The 16,222-nt window shown below is 34.0% G+C and overlaps 1 protein-coding gene, 1 long non-coding RNA gene and 1 pseudogene across 3 annotated transcripts; all 3 read left to right on the top strand.

Annotated features, from left to right (window-relative positions):
* The first annotated feature begins 1,070 nt into the window (after positions 1-1,070).
* Positions 1,071-6,550, top strand: LOC140981111 (origin of replication complex subunit 4). 2 transcript variants are annotated; one of them, XM_073447372.1, is made up of 16 exons: positions 1,071-1,314; positions 1,796-1,886; positions 2,023-2,079; positions 2,215-2,262; positions 2,784-2,834; positions 2,918-2,961; positions 3,078-3,141; positions 3,246-3,332; positions 3,657-3,748; positions 3,836-3,917; positions 4,362-4,447; positions 4,540-4,649; positions 5,595-5,687; positions 5,761-5,825; positions 5,907-6,050; positions 6,340-6,550. In XM_073447372.1, the coding sequence occupies exons 1-16, from the start codon at positions 1,205-1,207 to the stop codon at positions 6,373-6,375; spliced, it is 1,260 nt and encodes a 419-aa protein (XP_073303473.1). In that variant the 5' UTR covers positions 1,071-1,204; the 3' UTR covers positions 6,376-6,550. The 2 variants fall into 2 exon arrangements, with proteins under 2 accessions (XP_073303473.1, XP_073303474.1); XM_073447373.1 differs by lacking the exon at positions 1,071-1,314 and adding an exon at positions 1,323-1,627.
* A 7,120-nt stretch (positions 6,551-13,670) lies between these two features.
* Positions 13,671-14,890, top strand: LOC140981701 (pentatricopeptide repeat-containing protein At1g22960, mitochondrial-like; annotated as a pseudogene).
* Positions 14,891-14,897: 7 nt separating this feature from the next.
* On the top strand, positions 14,898-15,961 carry LOC140980338 (uncharacterized). The gene is made up of 2 exons (XR_012175929.1): positions 14,898-15,346; positions 15,440-15,961. It is a non-coding gene; the product is annotated as an uncharacterized lncRNA (long non-coding RNA).
* Positions 15,962-16,222: the final 261 nt, after the last annotated feature.

The following is a 16,222-nucleotide window of genomic DNA, read 5'->3' as shown; positions in this document are numbered from 1 at the left end:
TTTCCGGATTGCAATATTTTAATAAATAATTTTTTAATTTATATTATTTTAAAAAACCTTTGATTATGAGTAGGTTTTTTGTGAGACGGTCTTACGAATCTTTATATGTGAGATGGGTCAATCCTACCGATATTCACAATAAAAAGTAATACTCTTAGCATAAAAGTAATAATTTTTCATGAATCACACAAATAAGAGATCTGTCTCACAAAATACGATCCGTGAGACCGTCTCACACAAGTTTTTGCTCTTGATTATTACACAAATTTAGGTGACGATGCAATTATCTTATAATAATTAAATACATATACTAAAAATATATATAAAACCGTTGCGTTAAATTAAATGTTTCTGCAACATCGTGTTTTCTAAATAATGAATATTTACCTTATCTCTCGAGAATTATATGGATGATTTTTAAAAACATTACATTTAAAATATTATTAATTTCATATAAGATATTTTGTGCTTTTTAGAATTTCACAAATGTGCTAAACATTGTTGAATATGTTTTCTGTGCAAATGTTTAACTGATCTCTATTAATGAGACAAATCAACTCGAGTCATACTCGTAGTTAAAAAAATATTTTTGACATGAAATATAATACTTAGTTTTATAATTAAAAATAATATTTTAGACATAAAAATATATTTTTCATAGATAGAGTACTTTCACTTTCTTCATAACATATAACATAACTAAAAAAAGATATTTTTACAGTACAAAATGATACTTCATACAAAATAATTTTTTTTACTAATTGAATAGAAAATTTTTCTAAAAAAATTAAGATATGAAATGATTTCACATTAGTTTTATTGAATGGTTGCCTCGTACCATTTTTTCATAAACTTTGAAATAGAAACCGAATATGACTGAGACCGAGGGCTTGGCCCAATACTTTCATCGGAATTCCTGATATATTGACTCAATTTCGAGTCTTCCCACCCTAGATTATGATATAAAAAAAAAACCGAATATGGCTATGTTTAGTCATTCTAAAAACTGGAGGGTATAATTAAAATTTTCTGAAAGCTCAGGGCCTTAATAATCGCACCACGGCGCTTCTGCTGCGTCTCGTCATTCCCGCCATTTTTTCTTCATTTTCCCAACACTCACTCCATCGATCTCTCTCTTTCTCTGCGCGCGCGCGCACACACACACAGTAGAATAGGGCACAAGGTGGAAGAAAAAGGAAGAAGTATGCGCAGAGAAAACCATGCGGAGCAAGCGCAAATTATCATCAGAAGCAGGCTTTGCAGCCCTTCTTTCATTTTCTCCATTTTATCCGACTCCCCAGATTCCAACTACAGGTTTATTTATATTTTTGCAATCAGTTTTTGATTAATCAAAACGCTTTTAGTCCAATTCTCACTGTTTTGAAAAGCTGATGCAAGGTTCGGTTCTTCTGATTCTGAGTGGTGATAAATTTTTGTTTTACTTTCTTTGTACTATAGATTTGTAGGTATCGGAATTATGAGAACGGGTTATGTGTTGTTTTTTGTTTTCTTTGTGTTTATGAGGAAAACCAAGAACTTCAATGCTTACACTCTACTTGGAATTCACAACTAGTTTAAAATTTATCAGAACGTTAAGAGGCAAGACATCAGTGTTGTAGTTTCTGTGGTAACTCCAATCTCCTCAACAATGATAACCTTTTCAGTGATTAGAGATTATAGGGGATCCAAGTGTTTCAATTTAGCAGTTTTGGGGAAAATTGTGCTTATATTCTTTATCATATCATTAAGCAGACATCTTGCTTCATTACACTTTTTTTCATCATTTTATTTTCAGTAAATTGAAATACATAGTATCGAGCTCGGTGACTGAGGCGTGTAACAATTCAGTTCTGCTCTTGGGTCCTCGAGGCTGCGGAAAAAATGCGGTTTGTAAAGTTTCTCCATTATATCTCTAACAATAGAAGTTCCAAAGATATTTATTTATTTTTAGATTAGATTGCACGCTGATTATTACTTTTTGAACATGGAATGTGTCTTTCTTCCTTCTACTCTTTTATATAGGTATTGGAGCTAGTTCTTGAAGATATATTAAAAGAGCACCCAGATATGATCTCTGTGGTATAACTTGCACTGAAATATGGATTTAAAATATCTTCTTGTAAAATTTAGTAATTATTTTTGCTAAAATGTGTAGCTCAACAAGATTTAGATTATTTCTGGATTTTATCCTGAATAGTTGCTGCTATTTTTCAGATAAAGCTCAGTGGGCTTCTTCACTGCGATGACAGTTGTGCATTAAAGGTCTGAATACGCATATACGATTCTTATTTATATGCATTTCTAATCCAATACGACTTTTTGTTGATACAAAGATGCATTTTATAAATCACCTGTGGTTAGTAGTAAAACAAGTTATACAAAAGTTCGAGTCAAGTTATCTTGATTAAAGATGCTCAAATGTTCTGAGAAACGTTCAGATCTGATCAAGAAGTACAGTGTAATACATAGGGCCAGGGAATCCCAAATTATAATCTTAACAAAAAATGAGTATATTGCTTCTAATTTGTCGAAGTCGACCCAAATGTCGTTGACTTATATATACGGTCCTTTCCCATGTTTCTTAGTTGGTATAAATCTGTATCAACTAAGATCTATCAGGGGTTAAGCCAAAAGAAAGAGCCTGTTTGATGCATAACTAGTTTTGTATCAAAATCAAATAGCTTTATCATGTCTGCTACAAATCATAACAATATTGCCTGACAAAAAGTCCGCAACATGGATTGATGATATTTACTTTGCCTCCTACCCCAACTGTTGTGCAGGAGATAGCTCGGCAATTATGCATCGAGCATCAGTTACTTTTCTCCAAAATGGTAATGCAAAAGCTTTATTCTGAATGGCCAGATACTTTGTCAATTTTTCACATTTTACCCATTGCTTTGTACAAATTCATCAGGCATCATCTGATGACAACACCCAGTTCTTGGTGTCCATGTTGCGGTAAGTCAATTGAGATACTATTTTTCACCTTTTTCCAAATTGGGAGAGATCATTCAGTTGTGTATAAAGTTTGTGTATGTATTTGAGAGGCTGTTGATTTCTGTGTTTATGACCAGGGAGTGCGGATTTGCCCATAAAACAATCATTTTTGTGTTAAATGAGTTCGACCTTTTTGCACAGGTAATGTTATCATCGCAAAGAGAAAACGTCACAAAATTGATGGAGTTTTTGGTGTTCACCCTCTTGACTAATTGCTTACATCATCCACATTTCCTCTGGTGCAGGGTAAACAGCGACTGCTTTACAGTTTACTTGATGCAATGCAATCTGTCACATCACAAGCTGTTGTCATCGGTGTGAGCTGTAGATTGGTATGTAGCCTCTTCTTTTGGTTGTATATACCACACCTCATTTTATGCACCAACCCATGATTTTTAAACTTTCTTGGCCGTCATAGATGACTAATGATGAGTCTACTGGCTACAAGATTGAAGCTCCATTTGACTTTGTGGTTGATCATTGATATTATCGCTGTGATCACTCTTAATCAAGCTTTATTGTATATGTGAGCCAGTCTGTTCTTTCGGGCTTGTCATGATGCATTCGCCGAATATCACGGCAATTTTGAGAATTTCATAGTTTGAAGTGGCTTTCATACATTGGGACATGTTAAAAACCGAGTTTGTGGTTTGTAGGACGCGGATCAACTTTTGGAGAAAAGAGTAAGATCTCGTTTTTCACATAGGAAGCTATTGTTCCTTCATCTCTCTCGAGATGATTTGCATAGGTAAATTGTTAATCACCTTTTTCAAATGACATTGTGCTGACTTAATTTCCCATTATTGACATTGTTGCGAACCCTATGACTATGCAGACTTTTAGAGCACATTCTACTATTGCCAACAGATGGAAGCCTTCCACATGATTATGTAGCTGCTTTCAACACAAAGCTTCTTGTATCCTTCCCATAAAATTTATCGATATCCAGTTTGCTATTGAAAGTGGTGAACAACTGATCTGGACTTTCAACTTGATTGATTTGTTACTCCTCCTAGGACTGTTTCAGTGTGATAATACACAATTCCTTCAAGGCATGTAACTAGAATGGCATCTATTTACATTAGATTTAATCTAACAATGTCACATACGAAGGGATTTCCTTTTTCTGCTCTACATGATTAATTAGAAGTACTAGTCCTTAGATCCATTAATCGGGGTTAGTTATGGTGTCTCCCTTCTACTATAGAATTGTTCAGTTCGAAAAGTTTTGTTTAAGTTTCCTTCTTCATATGCATTGAAACAAAATAGTCTGTAAATCATGTTGCTCTTTGTCCTCAAATATTACTTTTCTTTTCCCATCTTTCTGCAATCAATGCATATGGCCCCTTGACATATTTCAGCATATACTAGCAGATGAAAATTTTCATGGAATCATTGATGTGTTAAGCTATCCTTATTCAACTGTCAGCGAGCTATCTAGATTCTTGTAAGTGTAACTCATTATGCTTTGAAGTGAATCATGTACCATGCATAATACTGCAATCTCTTCTCCCTGACACACCTGGATCACGTCACTAGGTTTTCGACTGTTTGTCGAATGGATTTGAATCCTGGTATCCTGTCTCTGGAGAACTTTAAAGCTGCACTTACAAGTGTACAAAGGCAGCCAAAGATGGAAGGTTTGAAAGGTATGTAAATTTTTTCCTCCACCATTCTGTGGAGTTCTATTCCAATTTTGCATGTTTTATATGCTTTACAAATGCCCTACATTTCCAAAAAAAAAAAAAAAAAATTTAAAAAATGGCTTTACCTATTTTTGTGTCTCAATCTACTTATTATAACCATGTATTTGTGCGACGGTTAATACTGGCCTAGAAATTGAGCGATGGGAGGATGAGAGATGAGGAGCTGATAAAATGTAATTGATCTAATTATATGGTCTCTCTGGACCAAATGTAGTTGAAGGATCTCAAGATTAAATGCCTCTTAAACTTGCAGAAAAGCCACATTGATGTTTTAGGGAAAGTGAAAAGGTCAAGTGCGGCACCTGCAATCTCACAAAGCGAACTAATTTGCTCATTCTTTCTAATTTGAGCGTTTTGTTTTTTCCATTTTCAAGCACAAATTGTTTTTGGACCTACTCATTATTGTTTCTCTGTGATCAAAATGTCGAAGGTAACAATGTGAATCTTAATTAGTCTTCTCTTGGACTTCTCATCTTGATCTTGGGTGTATCTCACGTAAGAGTCACGTGATAGTAAAAAATTTATAACATCTGGAACTCTTACTGTCAATGCTCTTTTATATTTGGTTTGAGCTTCGGAGGAAGGATGGAGGCAGTTATTACCTATAGTTAGCCTTTATTGTAGAATATCAGCAAATTTAGGTAGTGTTTGCCACCACTAAAAAAGTGATTACATTTTTTTTTTTACAGATTTGTGACGGAATAATTCATAATCACTTTTTTTAGAGGTCACAAACTTTCCGTAGATTGCTGAGCTCCAATGTATGGCATTTTTTCTTAATAACTCGAAAGTTTGGATGGCAGGAACAGAATTTCGGTGTAGATTCTCACAAACACACTGTTAAACCTTTCGCGTTGGTCTCACTGCAAGTGAAACTCATTCGTGCAGATTGCTCCATTTTGGAGCTTTACGTTCTGGTTTGCATGAAGAGGTTGGAAGTCAAAGAGCTAGAGTCATGCAACTTTAATTCCATAATGGAAGGTGTGCTGAATATTTTTTCCATGCCTCTCTAGCCACTTCCACAGATTTCTCTCACTTACAATTTTTTTTGCAGAGTACAAGAGCATACATGACACGTTCCAAACATCCGACTATTATGCTCGGAATGTTTGCTTAAGGGTGTGTATAGCTTCACTATTAACTCAAGACTGAGATTTTCCAGCTTCTTAGCTTATGACCAAAATGTTTCTATATGTCCAGGCCTTTGAGCATCTTTTGCAACGTGGACTAATCTCCTTTGAGGACAATAGAGGGCACCTTCAGTCTTCCGAGTTTCGTCCAGTGAAGCTCCTGATATCGTGGCATGAACTACAACAAGGATTGAAATCGCATCTCTCTTGTCCGGTATGTTCTCTCGAGGTTCAAATTCATATATCCCCCTTCACACGTACATTTATTTGTCAACTGTCTGTATTCGGATGTCCTGAACAAGACGATGCCGCTGATCATTGGATTTGACACATAATGCTTGCCAACTTTGGACGGACGTAACAAGTTCAATCCTTAACCGATAATAGAAAAATGTGATCGATGCGTTGCACTAAAATTTTGTGCAGCTGACACGACAACTTTTTGTCCAACTTCCTCATATACAGTGATTTTAGTTCTTTCCTGGTTTGTTTTTCATTTCCAGGTTCTGTTGCACAAACTAATGGATCGTGGAAACTGAAATACTCAGAAGACCATCTGTGTTTTGTGCTACTCTTGGGTATCCAACTCGCCCTTATAGAGTGTTTGGAAGGGGGAAAATGGGATCCAAGAGATTTGGAATCAGAAATTCTATTTTAAGTGTTTGGAAACATGAAATTTAAAAAAGAGATTGATATTTGAATTGAAAAAATTTGGAGAGATTTGTTTAACTAAACGAAATTTTTGTCAAATTAAAAATATTTTGTGGGATTTCATAAAGATTTGAACCATAGACAATATAAAAATCATTTTTAAAGATTAACTTTGTATATCCAACTCATAAATTATATATATATTTTTAAACTTAATAAATATGATAATCTTTTTTTTAGAAAGTGATATTCCTAAAATTATGTATTATAATTCACATATTTTATTATAGCATATATATAGATATATAATATTTCGATAATTTATGTAAAAATAAAAAATATAAATATTTTATACTTAAAAAGCCCTATAACTATTAAAAACATCCATTATTTTTAATATTAAAAGTTTAATTTATCAAATTTTGATCAAATGCCTTGATGAGTTTTTTTTTCCAATTTTTTTAAAAAAATTTAATAACGAAATGTTTTTAATTTTTTCTTTTATAGTATGATAAACATATATGAACACAAATGTTATTGATGAAAGATATTTTAAAAAAAAGTGATGTATAAATTTTTTATGTCAAACGTTATTTTAATTGTCAAACTCAATTCTTCATTCACAATCTCAAATAATATTTTTCATTAACTTGTAATACAAACTTATTCATTTATTGAAATCTGCTAGATAAAGAATAAAGCATCGACGTCCATTATTTTATTGAATTAACATTATTAATATTGTTGTGAAAAAGTAAAAATTTACGGTAAAAAAGTAAAAATCTCAAAATCTCAAAATTATCACACTACACACTTTATAATATTTTTCTCTCAACTCAATTGTGATTTTCTTCACAAATGAGAGATCTATTTATAGAAAATTTTTACAAATAATCCAAAAATAAAATACATCATTACCTACATCATCACACACTAATTTTCAATATTCAACACCTAATTTTACCTAATTTTCAACATTCAACATTCACATTTTCAACACAAATATTTAACACATTTTTAAATAATTTTTCAACACTCCCCCTTGTGATGATGATCATAATGATTGTATACATTACGTGTTTTTATACTGCCTCGTTAAAAACCTTACTAGGAAAAACCCATTGGGATAAAAACCATAGTAAGGGAAAAAGAGTGCAGTCACGTAAACTCCCCCTCATGTTGACACGAACAATTCTTCACAAATTTCGTAGATTGCGCATCCCAATATTATATATGTGCTTTCTGAATATTGTCGTAGGAAGTGCCTTTGTGAAGAGATCTGATGAGTTTTCACTTGATTGAATGTGACGAACATCAATACATTTATTCTTCTCAAGCTCCTTGGTGAATGCGAAGAACTTAGGAGGAATATGTTTAGTTCTGTCGCTTTTTATGTATCCTTCTTTCATTTGAGCAACACATGCAGCATTATCTTCATATAGTATCACAGGCTTCTCGTCGAATGATAATCCGCATGAGATTTGGATATGTTGAGTCATTGATTTTAACCACACACATTCACGGCTTGCTTCATGTAGTGCAATAATCTCGGCATGATTTGATGAAGTTGTTACAAGTGTTTGTTTCTGTGAACGCCAAGAAATTGCAGTGCCTCCACGAGTAAATACATATCCAGTTTGAGAACGTGCTTTGTGTGGATCAGATAAGTATCCAGCATCGGCATAACCAATTATACTTGGATTAGCATCTTTTGAATACAAAAGTCCCAAGTCTGTCGTTCCTCGTAGATAACGGAATATATGTTTAATTCCGTTCCAATGTCTCTTTGTTGGATATGTGCTAAATCTTGCCAATAAATTTACGGCAAAAGATATATCAGGCCTTGTACAATTTGTAAGATACATAAGGGCACCGATAGCACTTAGATATGGTACTTCTGGACCAAGAATATCTTCATCATCTTCACATGGACGGAATGGATCCTTTTCTATGTTTAATGATCTAACAACCATTGGAGTACTTAAAGGATTTGATTTGTCCATATTAAAACGTTTAAGGATCTTTTCTGTATAATTTGTCTGGTGAACAAATATTCCACATTCTTTTTGTTCAATTTGTAAACCCAGACAATACTTGGTTTTTCCAAGATCCTTCATTTCAAATTCTTCTTTCAAGTATGACACAACTTCTTGAATTTCCTTATTTGTTCCAATGATGTTTAAATCATCAACATATACAGCAATAATTACGCATCCGGATGTTGTTTTCTTAATGAAAACACAAGGGCATATTGAATTATTTACATATCCCTTTTTCATCAAGTGATCACTTAGCCTATTATACCACATTCTGCCGGATTGCTTCAACCCATATAATGATCTTAGTAATTTCACAGAATAACATTCTCTGGGTTTTGAACTTTGTGCTTCAGGCATCTTAAATCCTTCAGGGATTTTCATATATATATTACTATCAAGTGATCCATATAAGTAGGCTGTAACAACATCCATAAGACGCATTTCTAAATTTTCAGATACTGCCAAGCTAATCAAATACCGAAACGTAATTGCATCCATCACAGGAGAATACGTTTCTTCATAATCAATTCCAGGCCTTTGAGAAAAACCTTGTGCAACAAGTCGAGCTTTATATCTTACTATTTCATTTTTCTCATTTCGCTTTCGAATAAAAACCCATTTGTATCCAACAGGTTTTACACCTTCAGGTGTAAGGACTATAGGTCCAAAAACATTACGTTTATTTAGCGAATCCAATTCAACCTGGATGGCATCTTTCCATTTTATCCAATCCTGCCGATTTTTACATTCACCAAAAGATTTTGGTTCATGATCTTCATTATCATTTATGATGTCGATTGCCACATTATAAGAAAATATATCATCAATTTCTTCTATATCTTTTCGGTTCCATATTTTTCCAGTATTAATATAATTGATAGAGATTTCATGATTCTCGTCAGTTTGTGGTTCTGACAAAACATTTTCATCATCATGTGTTTCTTCAGGAACATCATTCTCTATTTTGTGATCATTATGTGTTTCTTCAGGAACATCATTCTCTATTTTGTGATCATTGTGTTTCTCTATGAATTTTCTTTTTCGAGGATTTTTATCCTTGGAACCAACTGGCCTTCCACGCTTCAGGCGTTTAATGACATCATGACTATCTTCAATTTGTTTCTTCGGAATTTCAATTCGAGCAGGGGCATTTGCAGCATGTATATATGATTTAGTTACCCCTTTTGTGTCTGCAAATGCATCTGGTATTTGATTTGCTATTCTTTGCAAGTGCACAATTTGCTGTACATCTTTTTCACATTGTTTTGTTCTTGGATCCAGATGTAACAATGATGATACATACCATGTAATTTCTTTTTCGGTATGTTTCTGTTCTCCCCCTAACATTGGGAAGATTTCCTCATTAAAATGACAATCAGCAAAACGTGCTGTGAACACGTCGCCTGTCTGTGGTTCAAGATATCGAATGATCGATGGACTATCATAACCAATATAAATTCCAATCTTTCTTTGAGGTCCCATTTTCTTTCGTTGAGGTGGTGCAATAGGCACATACACCATACATCCAAAAATTCTCAGATGAGAAATGTCTGGTTCTTTACCAAATGCAAGCTGCAATGGGGAGTATTTATGATATGCACTTGGTCTGATGCGAATTAATGAAGCAGCATGTAAAATTGCATGTCCCCATATAGAAATAGGGAGCTTTGTTTTCATAATCATTGGTCTAGCAATCATTTGCAGACGTTTAATCAATGATTCAGCCAATCCATTTTGAGTATGTACATGAGCAACAGGATGCTCAACAATGATTCCCATAGACATACAATAATCATTGAAAGTCTGGGAAGTAAATTCACCAGCATTATCAAGTCTAATTTTCTTGATTGTATAATCGGGAAATTGATTCCTCAATTTTATTATTTGAGCAAGTAATCTTGCAAATGCAACATTTCGAGTTGACAATAAACATACATGTGACCATCTGCTGGAGGCATCAATCAATACCATAAAGTATCTGAATGGTCCACATGGTGGATGGATTGGTCCACAAATATCACCCTGAATACGTTCAAGAAACATTGGTGATTCAGTTTGGATTTTGGCTGGTGATGGTCTTATAATAAGTTTTCCAAGAGAACATGCTTTACATTGAAACTTATTATTCTGAAAGATCTTCTGGTCTTTCAATGGATGACCATGTGTATTTTCTATAATTCTTCGCATCATTGTTGAACCAGGATGTCCTAATCGATCATGCCAATTGGTTAATATTGAAGAATTATCAATTACCATGTTTGATTCAATGGGACGTATATGTGTATAATGCAATCCAGTAGGGAGCATTGGTAGTTTTTCAATCACATATTTCTTTCCTGATTTATATGTGGTAAGACACATATATTTCTCATTCCCTTCATTCATTGTTTGAGTATCATACCCATGGGAATATATATCATTAAAACTCAACAAATTTCTTTTCGATTGTGGTGAATATAAAGCATCATTGATCAAAAATTTTGTACCATTAGGTAACAAAAATTGTGCTTTACCACATCCTTTAATCAAGTCTACAGGACCTGATATTGTATTCACCGTTGTTTTTGTTGGTTTTAGTTCCAAGAAATATCTTTTATCTCGGAGGATAGTGTGCGTTGTACCACTATCAGGTATGCAAACTTCAGCTTGGTTCGTAGCATTTTCCATATTTGAACTTCAAAAAAATATGCAATGAAATAAAATTATTGACAATAAAATACAATACAATATAACACACTATAAAACATTATCATACGAATACATAAAAAATAAAATATTTTACATATTTATTCCACCATCAAATTGATCATTATCTGAGAAATCAATCAGAAAATCTCCAGCATCAAAATGAGTTGAACCACTCAAAGGTTCACTGTGTTCAGTAAAGTTGGTCTCCTTTTCTTTCCCCTTTATTGATTCTTTATAAAGTTTACAAAGGTGCTCAGGGGCTCGACAAATACGGGACCAATGTCCTGGAGTACCACATCTGAAACAAGAACTTTCAAATCTTTTTGAGTGATTCTCATTAACACTCATATTCTCTTGATGCCTTTTCGGTGGGTGGTTTGGGACGTTCTTTTGAGATGAGTTATAGAAATAACTATCTCGATTATTTTCAAAACCACGGCCGCGTCCACGACCACGACCACTTCCACGTCCACGTCCACGTCCACGACCACGACCACGACCTCGATTTTGTCCTCGACCAAAATCTTGTCTGTAACTTTGATTTTGGTTTCCAGGTTTAAATTCATTTTTGCTTACAGCATTTACTTCTGGAAATGCTGTTGATCCAGTGGGTCGGGACTGATGATTTCTCATTAATAGCTCGTTGTTCTTTTCCGCCACAAGAAGACAGGCGATGAGTTCAGAATATCTCGCAAATCCACGCACTCTATATTGTTGCTGTAGTGTTATATTTGATGCGTGAAACGTGGAAAATGTTTTTTCAAGCATTTCCGATTCTGTAACCTCATGTCCACAAAATTTTAACTGCGAGATTATTCTATACATCGCTGAATTGTAATCACTGACTTTTTTAAAGTCTTGGAATCTTAACATATTCCATTCATCACGGGCGGTCGGAAGTATAACTTCCCTTATATGTTCAAATCTCTCTTTTAATCCTTTCCACAGAGCCATGGGATCTTTTTCGATGAGATATTCACATTTTAAACCTTCATCAAGGTGTCGTCGTAAAAATATTATAGCTTTTGCTTTTTCTTGTGATGAAGATATACCATTTTCTTTAATGGTCTCGCTTAGACCCAATGACTCAAGATGCATTTCTACATCAAGAGTCCATGGCATATAGTTTTTCCCAGTAATATCAAGAGCGATGAATTCGAGCTTTGCCAAGTTTGCCATGGTGGTACTAAAAATTACGATGCATTTTATTAGTTAATGAATATTGCAATACAAAGTAATGGATAAACAACAAGTACAAGTATTCGTAAAAATAAAGAAAACACACGAGGAGGATATTCTCCGATAAATACAAGACTGGTGAGTATGATAACCAAAATAATTAAAAATAACCTCGTGAAAGCCATCTTCTTTTTTTCTTCGAAAATTTGATGAAGAATAATTTTTAGAGAAGAAGAGAAAGTTGGAGTGATTGAATGTATTTGTGAGATTGTATTTATAGAGCAAAAACTAGCCGTTTTGTTACCGTTTATTACCGTTGGTGTATAAGAAAATAAATGTATGTATTTGTATAATTTTATGGTAATAATATGGTGTATATAATATTAGTCATATTTAAATAATTATGTATATCATATCACATTATTATAATTAGGTGTCATAAGTTATTTTGTTTAAAAAACCTTATAGGCTTTTATACTTGTCGTATCCCTTACCGGGAGTGTGGGATGTCGTCTTAACATCCTCCCAGGATTTATAACAAGTTTTTGAAAAAATTATTTTTATTATTTCTAACAATAACATTATATTATATATTACATATATAAACAATAAATAAATAACAGTAAAATAAATATTATTACTTTTGTTACCTTTTTCTTCTGTTCGGAGCTTGGAAAAATATGGAGGACTTTTAGAGCTTCGTGCTGATAACGTGTTGTGAAAAAGTAAAAATTTACGGTAAAAAAGTAAAAATCTCAAACTCTCAAAATTATCACACTACACACTTTATAATATTTTTCTCTCAACTCAATTGTGATTTTCTTCACAAATGAGAGATCTATTTATAGAAAATTTTTACAAATAATCCAAAAATAAAATACATCATTACCTACATCATCACACACTAATTTTCAATATTCAACACCTAATTTTACCTAATTTTCAACATTCAACATTCACATTTTCAACACAAATATTTAACACATTTTTAAATAATTTTTCAACAAATATCAGTATTTTTTAAAATTAATTTTGATTTGTTAAACAACCCTTTTTGGGTTCATAAAGCTAATTGTATGAAAATAGATTAAATTTTGTTTTCAAATATTTATTTTCTTAAATTTAGATTATTTTATTTGTTTTGTTATGATAAGCTAAAAAATTTGTGTCGTGTGTAGAAGTATGTACATATACAATTTGATATATTCTTATAATAAATTAAAGAATTAGAAAAAAAACTAATTCATTAATTACCAAATTTTGCAATAAATCCAATTCCAATTAATTAATAGCTCATTTTACATATCAAAATTAAAATGAAAATAATAAAATTAGATATTTTATACCAAAATCGGATCTCAAATACCCGAACTTTTGAAGTCGGGTTTACGCCCACCCTTGGTCGTAACGAACACGATCTCCGAATGGTTCCCAAGCCAACTCTGCTCCAGGCATCCCATTCTGTCGCCACAGGCGGTAGGCTGTATCTCTCCTCCACCATCTTCGCTCTCGTTCGGCCACCGTTTTCGGTATTCTCAACCCGAGAATGTAACCGTATTCCGTTGATGCGTGATTCGTCACAGAATGACACTATGTTTCATCGCGGCAAAATCTCTCATCCCAGCCAAAAGCCTCAGCTCCTTGCAATATCTCTGTTCGAACAACATTGATTTTTGTTGTAAGATACGCTTTATTTACTTCTCTTCTCCTGCTCAGCACTCCTCCCGGTGCCACTCACAATCCAATTGCGATAGTTTTAAGTCTGATGGGAACAATACGATTGTAAATGTAAGTGGTAGAAAGGTTGCATCTTCAAGTGGGGTTAGTCAAAATCTGATCTTGAAAGCATTGAAAGAAAATCCAGGGCCTTTTAGAGACATTTATTGGGTTGTTCCAGATTATTTTAATTCTTTGGTTTTGGGTTCTAATTTGTTTGTAACTATCATTTATTCGATTCGCCACCGGCCAAAGATGGTATTCAGGATATTCCGGTGGGCAGAGGGTCGGAAAGGATTTCAGCATTCGGAATTTGCGGTGTTTTAGAAGTGCTAGTGAATAATGGTTTGATGAGGTCTGTTTATTGGGTGATGGAAAAAGTCATTAACATGAATATGCATGGCATAACTGACATTTTAATTGACGGGTATTCAGAAAATGAGGTTTCTTGTTAGTTACTTGATTTGTTATTATGGATGTACGCAAAGAAATCGGATATTGAGAAGTGTTAAGTGTTTTGGATAAAATGCTGAAGAATTGCTTTTTACCGGATGTAAAGAATTGCAATAGGATTCTTAGAATACTCAGGGATATGGATTTTGTAGAAAAATCTAAGGAGGTGTATATATTGATGGCTCAGTTTGAAATCAAGCCAACTATTGTTACATACAATACAATGTTAAATTTACTTTGTAAAGAAGGGAAGGTGCAGCAGGCGCTTGAACTCTTGCTGGAGATGCAGAGGAAGGGTTGCTTTCCAAATGACGTTACCTATAATGTGTTGATCAATGGGTTATCAAAGAAAGGTGAATTTGAGCAGGCGAAAGAGCTGATCACAGAGATGTTTAAGAAATGGTTAAAGGTGTCCGCCTATGCCTACAACTCTCTCAAAAGTGGGTACTGCCGGATGGGAATGCAAGTTGAAGCAATGGGGCTTAGTGAAGAGATGGAAATCAGAGGATCTTTGCCTACTTTATCAACTTATAATGCTTTTATGCATGGCTTCTGCAAGCGAGGGAGAGTAGGTTATGCTATGCAGTGGGTTCCCGTTATGCTGGGAAAAAATTTGGTACTGGATATAATATCTTACAACACTCTGATGCATGGGTACTGTCTTCTGGGAAACACAAGGGAGGCTCTGTTGTTGTTATCAGAAATAAGGAAAAAAATCTCAGTCCTTCTGTAGTAACATATAATACAATCATGGATGGGCTATCAAGACTGGGGGATTTAGAAGGTGCTACGAAGCTGAAGGATGAAATGATTAATCATGGAATTTCTCTTGATATTTTCACCTATACAATACTTATAAATGGTTCTTATCGGACAGGAAATCTTTGGATGGCAAAAAAATTTTATTTGGAGATGCTGCACAAGGGGTTGGAGCCAGACCATCATGCATACACCACTCTCGTTGCAGGAAAAATGAAGCTTGGTGATACACCTGCAGCATTTAAACTGCAAGAAGAGATTATAGCAAAAGGATTTCCTCCTGATGTAATCACCTATAATGTATTTGTGGATGCTGTTGCCTAGTTTGGTGATTTAGAACAAGCTTGCTTTTTTATTGCAGCAGATGATAAAGGATGGAATAATGCCTGACCACATTACTTATACTAGCATCATCCATGCACAATTGGAACTTGGGTACCTTACAAAAGCTAGGGAGTTATTTCATGAGATGGTGAGCAAGGGCTTGTTTCCCTCAGTTGTGACATACACGGTATTAATCCATGCACATGCTGATAAAGGTAGGCTGGAGCTAGCTCACTTATACTTCTCAGAAATGCATGAGACGGGTATTTGTTCAAATGTGATCACATATAATGTGTCGATTAATGGTCTTTGTAAATATAGAAAAATTGATGAGGCATACAAAATTTTTTCCAAAATGCAATCTAAAGGAGTAAGTCCAAACAAATACACCTACACTATATTGATGAATGAGAACTGTGACCAAGGCAACTGGCAGGAGGTCGTGAGGTTGTATAAAGAAATGCTAGATAGAGGAATCCAACCTGATTCTGTCACATATGGTGCATTTTTCAAACATTTTAGAACAGACTATAAATCACTTGCAGTTCAAGTCCTTGAGCGTATAGTTATGGTGACA

This window comes from Primulina huaijiensis, chromosome 7, assembly GCF_012295235.1.
Source record: "Primulina huaijiensis isolate GDHJ02 chromosome 7, ASM1229523v2, whole genome shotgun sequence".
In the NCBI taxonomy this organism is placed as follows: Eukaryota; Viridiplantae; Streptophyta; class Magnoliopsida; order Lamiales; family Gesneriaceae; genus Primulina; species Primulina huaijiensis.
This window is presented reverse-complemented; position numbering and strand designations above follow the sequence as displayed.

Excerpts from the sequence above, each read along its gene's own strand:
- LOC140981111 (XM_073447372.1), top strand. The coding sequence starts at position 1,205 with ATGCGCAGAGAAAACCATGCGGAGCAAGCGCAAATTATCATCAGAAGC. Across the intron at positions 1,887-2,022 it reads GAGGCTGCGGAAAAAATGCG|GTATTGGAGCTAGTTCTTGA; the intron begins GTTTGTAAAGTT and ends TCTTTTATATAG. Across the intron at positions 2,835-2,917 it reads AGTTACTTTTCTCCAAAATG|GCATCATCTGATGACAACAC; the intron begins GTAATGCAAAAG and ends CAAATTCATCAG.